This window comes from Cystoisospora suis (genome assembly GCF_002600585.1).
Source record: "Cystoisospora suis strain Wien I chromosome Unknown contig_2735, whole genome shotgun sequence".
Classification (NCBI taxonomy): Eukaryota; Apicomplexa; class Conoidasida; order Eucoccidiorida; family Sarcocystidae; genus Cystoisospora; species Cystoisospora suis.
In genome coordinates this window covers 1-13,867 of record NW_027155531.1, presented here as the reverse complement: position 1 = coordinate 13,867, position 13,867 = coordinate 1, and the positions used below count along the sequence as shown (strand labels likewise).

The following is a 13,867-nucleotide window of genomic DNA, read 5'->3' as shown; positions in this document are numbered from 1 at the left end:
AGCCTTTTGCTCCGAGTCAGTAGGGCAAGGTGCTACGCACCCAAGGGCAGCAGGGCATTCGGTGTTACTTCGAGAAAAACTATCCGAAAGCTTCTCGCCGGCGTTCTATAGACCTCGAGAAATTATCGTAGTACAGCAATGTCGGCTAAACTACGAGCACCCGTTAAGTGTCAGTATCCTTACATTATGTGTAGTGAGCGAGTGTATTTATGTGTAGTGAGCGAGTTTGTTCATGCGAATGGGAGTCCGTACCAAAACAGCAGCTCTTCCGAATGACTGCTCTCCCGCCAGTATCCGTTCGGCGTAGACTTCGCACTCGGACCGTCAAGGCAGGGTTCAGTTGAGGGGGAACTCTCTGGCTGACAGTGCTTTACTGAGGTCATGGTACTGATATCTCATCAGGACATGACAGTCTAAAAACGTCAATCACTAGTCTTCCCGAGGCTAGGACGCGTACAGGACTGCACACGCCGCTTCTCACCTTCTTATCGAAGCCAAGGGCACCAGCAAAGGCACACCAGGCTACCGGGCCCATCCTGAACACTGCCGCAAAGGAAATCGCCCCGGCATAGCGAGAGAGTCTTTCAAGGGTTTAGGCTTCAACCATAAACCCTCGAGGTTTGTATCCAGTGGCCACGGCGGCAGCATCTCTCTTGAATGAACTTCGGCTATGTTTCCCTGCTCCAGACTACTGCTCAGTATTTTGGCTGGATCTTGAGCAGTAGCCTGTTCACCTTGCTGGCCGGAAAGACGCCGTAGACTTCCCTTAACCAGATAAGGGGACCATTTTAACCGTCCCCCGTTGTGGACGCTCCGGCTACTACGGCGAGAGGTGTTCACCTTCTGGTCGACCGTGGCCCAAGGGTCTACCTTCTGGTCCGCGATTTCGTGTTACTCGTATCATTTTGATAGAGAACACAACCGAACAAAACAACGACCCCTGGTAGGTGCTGTTGAGCAATCGTTGCGAAAACGTGCACCAAAGACCCTTCCGCGGCTCAACGTTCGTTTTCTCCCAGCTTCGTGTGCCACTATCGTGTCACCCGCCGCCGTCCCCTGGGCCCGGTTTGACCGGGGCTGCGGCCGCCGGCCAGACAGTGACGTGGTCTGCCGTGCTGCCCCCGAGAAAAACCCGGTCTGACGCTTCTTTGTAGAAAGGAGAGTAAAAAGTTGACGAAGGACTCCAATAAAGCGCTTTTGCTTTTGTCGCGCAACGTATGCTTTTTGGATGTATTATCCTGCCTGTATTAGCACACAATATTTTCTCTCCGGCTTGCCCAATCCCGTCAGCGCCCCAAAGAGAACGCCGCGGGCTCACCGCAAGCATGCATGCACCTTGGCGCCGCTAGTCATTGCTTCCGCACTTTGCTTCTTCCCCTTTCTTTTTCTAAGCCCTTGATGCTAGAAAATAGCAGCGGCACTTGCTGGGTCCGGTATGCGCTGTCCTGGACAGGCAAGCCCCTCGCCGCCCCTGCATCCGGGCAAGAAGAGGGGCCCAGCTGGCTCTTCCTCGATACCGAGCCGTAGGAGAATTTCGTCTTTTCTAGGAGTCTCCTTACCTGTTCATCCCAGAGTATTGAAGTTGCTTTCCTGTGAGTTTACTTGCGCGGCCATGTCGCTCTTGGAGAGATAGCGCGTGACGTGGTTTGCCTCCGGGGCCAGCCGCTCCTCCAGCGATGACGGGCGCTGACGATCTTTGCACTCCAATGACCTGGGGACGGACCAAGAAAAGTGATCTTTGAACAAACACTCTTGGGCCTACCCCTAGCTGTCCGACTCTCGCTGGCTAGAAAGTCTCCTACGTTGCAAGAACCGCAACCCATATCTTGCTGAGAGGCGCCTGGGAGGGCTTTGCCGAAGGAAACACCCGGTAGGAGGCCTTGGCACTCTTTCTATCTCCTGTCGGCGCTCCACGTCCTATGCGCTTAGGGGGTGCTAGAGAATCATCAAATTCTCTGTCTCGCGATGAAGGATAGTTCAGGCAGAGAGGGGCTGGGGTAGACGCTGGTTGCGAGGTGTAGCTTGCAAACTCTCTTACAATGGAGCGGGCATATTTCTTCTTCTACCTCCTTCTTCTTCTGACGTCTCCATGGCCTTCCTTTCTGTCACGGGGAGGAGACGGAGACGAGGGACCGGATGGAAGCCGAGCAGTTACATGCCGGTGTGAGCCATCGGGCAGTTGGAGTGTCCTCGGGGCGGGAGCCAGCGTTACTTCCCTCCCTGAAGGGGGGGGTGACAGTGACCAGCAGACGGAAGCATTTGAATTGTCTGTGGTTAGTGAAGAAGGAGATCGACAGGAGGCGAAGATTGTAGAACAGTCCGCGGGTGACGTAAAGGACGAACGTGACATAGAGGAAGAAGGTGCAGGGGGGTCTGCTGTCTCCAGTGACTTCACACTGGTGCCGCTGAAGCAGTCGGATGGGGACGCAGGCAGAACAGCAGGGCGACTGGCCGGAAGAGGGGAAGTCTCGCAAGTTCTTTCAGGGAGCACAGTCTCAGGGGTATCCCCGCTCTTGGAGCAGGGCGTGCAGAACGAACATGAAGCGGCAGAAAGCCGACGCGGGAGTGCACATAGGAGAGAGGTGAACGGACGAAAGCAGACGTCTCGGGGGATGGTCCCTAGGCAGCCGACGAAAGTGAGGAAGAAGACCAATGCGGGGCGGGATAGTAAGCGGAGAAGAAAGAGATACCGGAATGTGAGAGTGAGTCAGCCCCAAGGGTCCCATTCAGCGAACAGGAAGACCGTGCGGGACAAGAAGAAACAGAAGGTAAGCGAGCGGCGAGATGGGCTGGGTGACGGAAGCTCACATGACAGCCCCGAGAGAAGGACCGAAGAAGTGAGTGAATCGTCCGATGATGCGAAGTCACGAGAAGACGAAGAAGTCGGAGAAACGACAGATTCCAGTACGCGAGAACGATATACGCGGCGGAAAGACAGCAAACGTGCAACTGGGAGACAGGGCCGGAGAAATCCCCGTCCGAGACGAGAAAACGCAAACGGGCGTTCGCCGGGAATAGCGTCCAGCAGCGATAGAGAGGAGGATCAAGATGGTGATATGACAGGAGTACATGACGAACCTTCTACTACTGCTACTACTACAGACATAGAAGCAAGCGTTTCTGATGACAGGCATGCGGCTGCTTCAACCAGTGTCTCAGGATTTCCCCGACATACTCGAAAACGAGATCTTCGCTCTCTGCCTTCTGAAGTCCCCCGACATGGACGCAGAGACGGCAGATCTTCGTTGCGACCAGGAAGAAAGAAAAGCGTGAGGCACTCCGGTGAAGCCTCATTATCTCCTTTCGCATCTAATCGGGCTAAAACACAGGCCGAAGATGGGGAAGAGACGAGTATGGAGGCAGCGTCTCCCGTGGAACGTTTGGTCCCTCGTCTTAAAGACGACAGAAGACGACGTTTCTCTATAGAGGAGGAAGAAATTCCTAGCCGCGCTGAAGAATTGGAGCGGGATATCGACGATGGTGTTCAGGCCTTCTTAGATCAAGTACGAGCGTTCGATCCCGAGCCAGCCGGATTAAAGCGAGGACTGACTTTCCTTCTATTGGCGCTAAGTCTACTAACGTCTACCTCGGTGTCTGACGCAGTCGCGTTCATGACAGGTGGCGCGGAACAGCTGGAGGAAGGCCGGGACGCTCGGCTTGGGATGGTCTTTTTTGCTTTGGTTGTGCTTGGAGTGCGATTTCTGCGGAAGTTTCTTGCAAGGAGAGGAAGGCGACAATCCTTTCGCACAAATGTTTCGCTAGCTCACGCCCTCTATAAACGTAAGGTGAATGCAGTACTGACCGAGCGATCTACTGAGAAAGACACAAGAAGAGCAAAACATCTTACAGTTTCGAAGGAAGAAGCAACGAGGAAAGAGAAGCCAAAGACTAACACCGCTGACGCCACTCGTCTGGAAGATGAGTCGAGGCCCCTGGAAAGCGAAGGAGTCGTTTCACGACGGAGGAAGAGAAGTCGTAACGATGAGGAAATCGAGGCCGTACAAGAGAGACGGACTGCAAAGAGAAAGGCCCGTGATAGGTCTATGCCTTACCGTGCTGACTTAAGCACCACCGTCCACGAGGACACAGAGGAAGAGGATGAACAGGAGGTCGGGAACCGTATTTCATACAAGGCAAGAAACAAAGCTTTGCTTGTGAACAGTCATACTGGCAATGGCGGTAACAGACGGAAGCACAAGAAGAGGGCCAAGCGAAAGCGTGCGAGTAAGAGACGTCGGAATTCTTTTAGCAAGGAGAACAGCTCGCAGAGTGAAGTCTCCAGTGAAGACGAAATAGCCGCATTGGAGCCTACGTCATCCTTTGCCTCTTTGCCGTTGCCATCCATACCCTCATCTATTTCTTCAGTTGGTTCTTCTTCTGTGGAAACCTCTTCTGTGGAAGATCAGGAGGTACGCCTACGGCAACCCCGTGAGGACCTGACGACTCCTGAAAATTCACCCGAAGAAGAACCTAGTGTCTTTCGAGCACCCCCGCTCACGGAAGAAACGTGGCCTCCTCAGGCCGGGGGTGAGGAGTCTAGGGGCGCTCCCTCTGCCATACAGGCAGCGAAGAGAGTTTTACCTAGTCGTAGAAGCAGCCGTCCACAGTCGGTTCGCCGCCAAGCAGAGCGGGAATCGAACCACTTTCCGAACATGTCAGACATGCAGGAGGAAAGCCACGATGCGAAAGACGAAAGAAGCTTTGTCGGAGAATCCGCTCATGTACTGGAGAGGTCTCCTACCGGAGAGCACAGCGGCCGCCAAAAGACTCGAGACCCCGCAACCACGCGTCGGGATGCTCGCTCAGTAACGGGCGCATCTGTGGCTGCTCAGGAGGAGCATCGACAAAGAGAATTGCCAACCCAGCAGTTGAAACCGCGCAGGTTTCATGTTTCCGGCAGACATCGCGAGGGAGAGTCGACTACATCGCCGAGAGGTGACCGCTTGCCGGCTGGCTACAGTATGGAGCAAAATGGCGTGTCCAGAAGGGCTACCGACAGGACACCTTTTGAAACGGCTGGAGGCGAGACATCCCAGACTGTAGGATGGCAAAGAACGAGACACGAGACACGGGAGAAAGCAGACCATGTGCTGGCAGCGACGCTGCGATCCGGTCCAAGGAAGAGACTCGAGACCCATCCGACAGTGAGATCACCAAGTTCCGCTACAGATCGAAGACGCGTGTGGCGGAGGAAGAAGCGGGCACGGAAAAGACAGCATGAGGACTCCTCTTTGTCAGGTGATGTGAGTGACCCCCGAGCTGTGGCGGGGGAAGAAAAACATGGAGAGGCGACAGAAGAAGAAGCTTCGGATGCGGGTGCCGACCGTACGACAGATCACAAGATGGGCGTGGTCACTCCTGAGGAAGTCCCTGACGTGCCAGGAAGGAGCGACGAAGATAGCTTGCGTGGCATTCCGCATCGCTGGAAAGTCCCCTTCCGCTTGCAACTGGCGAAGGCGGAATTCGTAGAGCAAGTACATGAGGCGGTGGCCCGCAGAGACCTTTACCCTTTGAAGGGTCTTGCTGGTGTGCTGGCGTCAGTTTCAGCGCTGCTTTTTGCCATCGTCTGTGTCGGCTCACGACGATTTGAAGACGAACGACAGGTGGTTACGGAACCGGCAGTTCTCTTGATTTTCCTTACCACCCTGATCCTGTCTACGATTAGGCTGCGACGTAGTCTGAGAAAGAGAGAAGCTCAAAATGCCTTGCTGGAACGGCGCCGCCAAGAGAAGGCGCAGCGATTAATGGAGAAACACGCTGCGCATAACTTTGACAGACTGCCTCCTCAACGCAATCATAGCAGAGAATCGGTAGGGCCGCATGGATCCGAGCGAAATTTGCCTATCAAGAAGCTTTCGGCGGAACAACAAGCGGAAACGGGCGAAGTTTCTCCACTTGGCACCGAGGAAAAAGGTCGACATTTCTACTGGCTGTTTGGCAGAGAAAGACACAGAGTCAACTCAGAAGAAGCACTCCGACAAGGAGGCGGGAGCAGTCTTGAAAATGGGACACAAGGTGATGGTACAGACGATGAAAAGAAAGGCAGGACTTCCCCAAAAGCAGGAAAGTGGAGAAAGAAATTGATAGCGCGGCTGCGTAGAAATTACAAAAAGAACAGCGAGGCGCTTGGAGTCAGCGCACAGATATCGACTGACATTCGGGGCGCTGCAGAACAGAGTGTTGGGGAGCAACATGAAGATGAGGCAGAGCCGGTGAACGTTGTGAGACCTGGAAGTCCGTCAGCAAAAAGTCCTACTTGAGAGCTTGGAAGGCCAGCGAAAAGAGTCACTTTCGATTCGCATGTGCCTTCTAGCGGTCGTTGCCGGAGCTTTCTAGGACACTGAGGACACCATGACTGCATACACAGCCTATCCTTCTGTGTGATGTACCCTGAGTGCTCTGTCTCTCACAGTACGCCTACTTGGGAGAGAGGGATGGCCGCGATTCGGCCATGGCTCTCGTAAAGTCTGGTTTTGTGTATGATCGCGCGTCGACTAATAATGTAACATCTTCAAATTCCATGTGTTTTCTTCGTTCATAATAGTTGTTTGACGAATTACGTAGATTTACATATGAGGGCAACGGCCTCAAGTATACTGAGGCAGGTACATACATTGTACTATGTTTCTCCGTCTGCTCGTCTGTAAGATGGGCTCCTTTCGAAGTTTTCGAAAGTGAAGTTTGGTATGGCTGCCACCGGCGTGCACACCCTTCGTTTGTTCGATTGTCAAACTGAAAGCGTCTGTTCCTACGCAGCTTCGACTCCGATACTTCCTAGGCCTTCCGATCAAACAGCAGTCAGGAAAAGTAGGGGATATGAACAAGACAAGGCCATTTTAGTTCACCCGAAGACGACAAGGCATTCCTACAGGTGACACCCGAACACCGCACTACGTCGATGGCATTGATGACCGTGAGAAAGTAACCCAGCAGTCGTGATCTAACACGAGTTTAGTTGAACCATGCAACAGAACGGAAGAAAACAATCAACGTAGAAAGCATTTCATCCAGGAGGTACGACTCTCGTGACTGCTCCAGTCCGAAACAGGTGTAGTTTCACAGATGCAGCTTGGAAGCCTTGTCAACCTGTACTGACATGCTGAAACGCAGTCGGGGCGCGTATGCGTCTTTCTCTGGCATCTCAAAAATGAGGATCCACCTCACTCTTTTCATAGGTGGTCGAACGGTTGCTATCGGTGAGACCTGCCAGGCGATGTAGCGGCACGTAGAGCTTCTACTTTGCCATCTGCTTAACAACACCAACGTGAACATTGTGTACGTCTACGCGGCTGCGCAGTTGGGCCGTGTCATGGTTCTCTGAGACGGGCTGGTTTGTGGCCGTCTCAGTCCAGAGAACCGCGAAGAGAAAATGATTGGCCCGGCCGCGTAGCCTTCCCATGGAAGTATTAGCTCCGGCTGATGGGCCCCCCGAGCACTCACCGACTTGACCCCCTCCCCTGAGACACTCAGTCGGGATTGACGTCTCAATGAGAGGTATGTTACCGTTTCTAGGCACTTCGATCCGTTAAGCACAGTAGCAGCATATCCCGTAAGGCCATGTGTGGTGAAATCACCCTGGGCAGCTGTCAACGCATGTAACGTACTGGTTTAAATCCTACTGGCAAAGAGTCCCGATGAAGAGCAAGAAGCAGCTCTCTGCTAAACGCCGGGCCCGGAAAGCCCGACATTTTCAGTCCATTTCCAGATCCGTGTACCTGGAAGCAAGCGGACCGCTGAGGGGCGTTTCAAAAGGCACAGCGCCACACCAGCGCGTTAATGACTAAGTTTTCCGAAGAACTGGACGTGATGTACATTGACGAGCGAACCAGTAACTTCGATTTCGCCGCTGAATGCGGCTCATGCAGCTCGTTCTCGTCTCGTCTCCCTCCTGCTCGATGTAAACTGGCTACCAAGCACAGTGCCTCCCGGCTCCTTCGAACAGACCCAAAAAGGCAAATGGGCAAAGATACTGTATCTGCCTCTTGTGTTGTAGAGTTACTAGTGTGCTCTCTACTGTGTCTCCAGTAAGGGCTGGCCCTTGGCCAGCACACGCTGGAAAGAGAAACCGTAAGCCTTCGACAGTCGAACGGGCTGTCTCGATAGAAAAGCCAATGTTCCCAAAAGCCTGCAGGACGGCGACTAAAGAATACTCATGAAACGATGAAACAGTGTGGCTGGCATCCTTCTCTTGTAGTCGGCTGCACGAGACTCCCGTCGACCGTGTCGTTATTCGTCGCCCTCGCATCGATTGACATGCGCCATGCTGCGCCCGACATCGGACTCAGATTACCATTCCCAGTACTTCTGCAGGAGTTCCTCAGAGAAGCAGAAGCGTGATTACTATCTTCAAGAGGCGCCCCGGTACGGTGCTGCATGCAACAACGTGCATCTACCGCAACGTTCTGGCGGGAAGCAAGCCCCTTTTTCCGGACCCCCTCTTTGTCCCTTTTTCTCTGCTATGTCACTTTTCTCTTGTCTGTCTTGTAAGCGCGTAACTCCCTCCTTGTCTTCGTACTCTCTCGAACGGCCTTTCTACCTCTACTAAAGCAACTTCCTTTCTTTTTGCGAGAACTATATCCCGTTGTGGCAGTGGGGTTTAACGCTTTTATCCAGGTCGATTGACTAGCCATTTGTCTACAAGGTCCTTCACTTTTCTCTTGCCTTTCAAGACGCCTCGGTCTGGCTGTTCATCTCGGTTCCATATGTTATTGAGTCCCCCTTCACTCGGATCTTCCGTTCTCTGGAACGTTGACGGTCGCCGTAGTCCGTTGGGCGTCGTGTTTGGATGCCATGGACAGGCGTAAGACACTGGTCTGTCTCTTGTCACTACCCAAGACTGCTTCCTTACACTTTCCTTTCTCTCCGCCTCCCCCCGGAGATTCACTCCTATCTCTTTTACTGCGTCTCTCTCTCCCCAGGGCCCAGTCCGTTTCTTTTGTCGGTCTCTCTTCAACAACATCAGCTGACTCGGTCCTGTCCGAGCCGATGTAGCGTATCGGTTTCTGCATCTGCTCGTGCAAGAAACCAACAGCTACGTCTTACGGAAAGATTGTGGAGACGGACCAGGGTTAGGTGACACCACTCGCAAACCATGGGAGGTGTAGTCAAAGGTCCTCTCTCTGTTGTCCCGCCGACGTGTTCATGCGTGTACACCCGAGAACCTTCTTCACGTTGGTTTCTTTATTTTTCTTCTTTTATAGCTTCCTCCTCTTCAGTGTTGGATGAAGATTGCTCCTCTACTGCTGTTGATAGACTGCAAACCGGTTCCTAGTGCTACGACGTCCACCATTGAAGACAACCCTCTCCGGGACTTCTTCTCCTCTTGTCGCCCGTTGCGCTTTCCTTCTTTTTCTCTGTAAAGCAGAAGTCGTCGACTAAGGCATCAGTCCTGCAGCTGATCAGACTGGACACGGATGAAGACAAGGGGAGGCGAACCCACCCAGTCTACGAAAGTTGCTCGTCTATATGCACGGTTCTCCGTGATCTTCTTCCACGACCTTGGCTACTAGACGTAGATTGTCCCCATGTTGTTACGCTGCGGGACAGTCGCCATGACTCACCGAAGAAAACAAAAGACCGTTCTTCTGTCCTCCCTCTGGTCGTACATCACAAAGAGTATTGTTCAAGAAGAACTTCGATGATCTCTTTCTTCTCAGGGTGACCCTAAAAAGAGTGTATTCTGTCTACACATCGAGGCCATAGAAAAGGACAGTACACGACGGTTGTCTTTAGTCGGGAAGGGGGGTATAGAACTACATCAAAGGCTAGTTAGTTATGACACAGGTTTCTTCTCTGAATTCTCGCCTTTTTCTCATTTGGTCTCCAGTCGGTCGCTCGGAAGGAAGGACCACGAGGAAAAGGGACCTAACAAGGCTACTCATCGCAATCTCTTCGAAAAAGGTTCTAGAGACATCACCGGCAAGACTTCACATTTCCTGTTCGAACAACCTTAGGTATTCTTATCTTCTTTAAGGTTTACATTCCTGTAGAGGGTTATGCTTAATACTTACCCTTATCGCGTAGAGGCTGAATTCCATGGCTTTCTCTACGTCCGTCACCGGTTAGTTCCGAAAGGCCCCCAGACTTTTTCATGCCTTCAATCATTTGTTAGGTGCTAGTAGTAGGAGCAGCAGAAGGCCTCGTAGTCACCCTACTACCCATGCATGGAACGTCACGAAGAGGGGCGCAGTACAACAACTTGCAGCACATCTTCACACGGGGTGGGTGTATATGATAGCTATTTAGTTTTATGCCTACCACGCTATTTCATAGAGCGCTTCAATATGATCATGCTGAGAGCTATCTAGTTTTATATACATCGCAGTGAAGCTCTCCAGTATACAACTCGGGTTTGGCTCATCCGGAGGGCATATGCAGTGTTAAGGAACGCCGCATCTTCCTTGTTGCTTATGTATCCCTGCTGTGATTTTCTCATAGAGAAGTCGGCCTTTCTCGTAGTCTTTCCTGTCGCCAAAGTTCAGGAGTTGTTGTCATCTTCTCAGTGTCAAGATTGATCGGGTGTGTTCCCCCCCTCATGGCCATCGTGACTGCTGCTTAGTCAGCAGGTGATCTCTCAAAGAAGAGACAGAGAAGTGAACGAGCCGAGGAGGCAGAGAAAGGGAAGGGGAGCAGACTAAGGCCGAAGAGCAGCAGAGTTTCGGGACGAGATCCTTAGAGAAGAGTTGTTCTGTGGCTCAGCTACTGTGTCTCCTCTTCGTCCTCGACGTTAGAAAGAATCATAATAGTTCAGAGGGATTCATAATAGTATCTTATCTATAGGATAGTATTAAGAATGATAGAACAACAGCGACAACAATGGGGCTGCAAGTGGAGACATCATACCTGCTATGGCGTCAGGTCTTACGCCTCTTTCTGGATTGTAGTGTGGTGGGAATCTTCGTGGGATGTATGGTGTATATTGCGACCTATGAGAATACCTGGTCTACCGTCTCCATGCGGTTTGTTCCTTCCCTACTTGGCTGGCTCTTCTTCATCCTTTCGCTCTTCCTCTTTGAAAGACTCTATGAAGTCTATCTCGGCATCACGACGGGACAATGGCCAGTGTAAGCAATCTTTACCATCTCCTTCCGTTCTCTCTTACTGAGGACAAACTTGTCTCTTCTCTAAGAGAGCGGAAAGCTCTCTTTTATGGGCGATCCATTCCCTCTATTCGGTGTGTATCTACATAGGAATGCCTATACACCCGCTAGGAGCTATCTAGAATCTTCCTGTGTTTGTGCTCGGCGCCGGCTTCTTCTTCTCTCTTCATTCGGAGACACATGCGTCCCGGCCGTACCTTACTAGTCTTCATATGTCCGTATATATATGCCGGAAGAAATAGACTTGTGATCGTTGATCCCCCAAAAAGCCTGTTGTACTGTCTCTTTCTTTGAAGGCGCCTCCCTTTCGATGATGTCTCGAGTGATCGCCGCCATGCACCGCGTTCTTCTTAGGATGACTCTTGTCCAGAGAGGAAGAGGCATCTAGACAGAAGAAGCTGTGTAGAGGTTGCTTTGCGCTTCTCTAATTCCCTCTCTGTAGTAGATAGACACCTGAAGCTAAGGACTTAGTCAAGGTAGATCTAGGCACAAGGGGTGTTCTTTTGTCTCGTATTCTTCCTGGTGACGACACTACATTTCTTCTGCTTGGGGTTTGTGTCTTCCCATCAACCCCCCCACTTCTTTGCATCTCGTCCATCATGTGTTGCCTCTTTCGTAGGGATCCTCCATTCCTGTTCTTCTTCGCTTTCGTCTTGTCCTTCTCCTCCTCCTCTTGTTCTTTTTTTCTTCTCTGCTGTGTTCGTCCCTTTCTTCTGGAACCTCAAGACCCCCGTGTTACTCCTCTCTTCTATCAGTGTTGCCCTAGTCCACCATTCAGCTTATGAGCTGGCCTCCTATCCTCCTCATCCCCGCCTATTCTCCCTCTATTCATGCATCTCCTCGGCCTCATCGTCAGGAGATTTCCATCCATCCTCTGTATATCTATGTCCTTATAGATTCTTATACAGCCCATGCCGCAACAAACTGTATATGTCTACTTTAGCACTACGTCATCATGCCTCTGTTTCTCTGTCCCAGCTAATAGACTTAAAGAAGCTAACATCCCTTCACTTGTACCTGTCATAGAGGTTTGTACATCGCCCTTTTCGGATAGCCAAATCAAGTCTAAACTGCATGCGCGTAAACTGTCGAGTCAAAGGGGCATATGAGACGCAGGGCTTACATGGTGGGTGCAGGTATGTATGAGTATGTATGGAGGTAGAGTGGGCGTGTGTGTATTTGACCTCTTCGGCAGTCCGTCTGTGAATGCTTTAGACATGTGTATGTGGTCCTCTGTATATATCTTCTTCTTCTTTCGTTTCACAACACAGGTGGGCTACACACTCTACGGCAGGATCTCATAAAGTCCAGAGACATCTTATGCTAGCTAAGGATGATGAAGAGGGACTCGAGCATGCGGAAAACGAAGCCGCGGCCGCTTCCGCCTCTTCAGGAGGGTCGGTGCTCCTATCGAGAACTAGTGATTTTTCTCAACAAGGATCGCCACCTGCACCTACCGCCTCAGGGGGACGGAGACTGGCTCGCTTCAATCGCCTCGCTACAGACTTCAAGATGAGGAAGAAGCTTCGATTTCGTCAGGGGATTGTGCGAGGTCCGTGTTACATCAGGTTGCATTCGTACACATGTACACACCAATGCAGTAGAAATGTGGGTAGTTCGCTGCCTGGGAGGGGAGAGAACGAAGAGGAGGGTGGTCTAGTGGGAGAGAGGAACACCAGTCACTGAGGGTTCTGATCCTGTGGATCGTATTCTTTCATCAGATAAATGGCAGTGTATATGTAGAAGCAGTATAGCATAATGGGCGTCTTGTCGTACCTTCTCCAGAGAGACAGAACGGCAAGACTTCATGTGGTTTTTCTCTTTCAGTAGGACAGTCGTCTTAGATTTCGACATCTCCACATCGCTTTTCTCCCTTCCTTCCTTTTCTCTTGTTTCAACACGAGTGTCAGTCTACACCTCAGTAGCCTACCGAGGTCATTTCTTTCATCTTAGCAGCCCTACTCGATACAGACTTTTTCAGTGCTAGTCATAACGTTGCTGACTGCATGTACAAGTACGAGAACAACTGATATCTAGCAAAGACCAATAGCCAGAATCGCGACGATACGATGAGGACCATAGCAATAGGGCTCGTGGTCGGACGATCCCGAGGAGCAGTGAGCGAATAGGTTGATGGGGACTCCTCAGTGTTCATAAGACTACCTGGTCTAGAGTGGCTGGCGGAATTCTTATAAAGAGCTATACTTTTGTCCTCACTGGCAGAAGTTCTAGTGAAGGTAGTCCCTCGACAACTCCTTCCATCACTACGACTACTCTCGGTAGACTGAGCGATGGGTGTCAAGCTTCTGTGAAGAGCCCTAACCCTAGCAATATAGACAGGTCACAAAGGCAGGGTCAGCAGTGTATGTATATATGCAAAGGCGCATATGCTGTCTATTGGATTTCTTCCTCCAATCCGTTGCAGGGGGTCGTAGGAAATGGAAAACTGCATGCGTTTTTATGTATACTTGTCAAACAGCGGCAATCATTCGACTGCTCTACTGGCACCATCTACTCCGTCACCACCTTCATCGTCAGTGCAGCAAACCTTCATTTGCCTTAGCTACGGTCGTATGGAATTTCGCTTGGTCTGCATCCTGGTGTCATACCCTCTATCGGTGGAGGCGGGATACTTTCGATACGGTAAGGCAATGAGGGTCTCAGGACAATTCCCGTTCCCCGAAGACTCACGGCAGGAGCTTGAAGTCTTTATATGTTCCTGTACAGTCTTGATTGACGCAACGACGATCTATCTTTAACCTATCTTC

General features: G+C 51.5%; 3 protein-coding genes across 3 annotated transcripts; 2 read left to right on the top strand and 1 right to left on the bottom strand.

Annotated features, from left to right (window-relative positions):
* Positions 1-438: 438 nt before the first annotated feature.
* CSUI_005644 (uncharacterized protein) lies at positions 439-1,031 on the bottom strand (the record flags this gene model as incomplete). Its single annotated transcript, XM_068065814.1, has 1 exon — positions 439-1,031. A coding segment is annotated over one exon (210 nt), but the record flags the coding sequence as incomplete, so codon positions are not given.
* A 108-nt stretch (positions 1,032-1,139) lies between these two features.
* CSUI_005643 (retinitis pigmentosa gtpase regulator) lies at positions 1,140-7,001 on the top strand. Its single transcript, XM_068065813.1, has one exon. The coding sequence runs from the start codon at positions 2,040-2,042 to the stop codon at positions 6,258-6,260; it is 4,221 nt and encodes a 1,406-aa protein (XP_067922209.1). The 5' UTR covers positions 1,140-2,039; the 3' UTR covers positions 6,261-7,001.
* Positions 7,002-8,290: 1,289 nt separating this feature from the next.
* CSUI_005642 (ion channel protein) lies at positions 8,291-13,739 on the top strand (the record flags this gene model as incomplete). The annotated part of the gene is made up of 3 exons (XM_068065812.1): positions 8,291-11,063; positions 12,371-12,651; positions 13,579-13,739. Coding segments are annotated over exons 1-3 (690 nt in total), but the record flags the coding sequence as incomplete, so codon positions are not given.
* Positions 13,740-13,867: the final 128 nt, after the last annotated feature.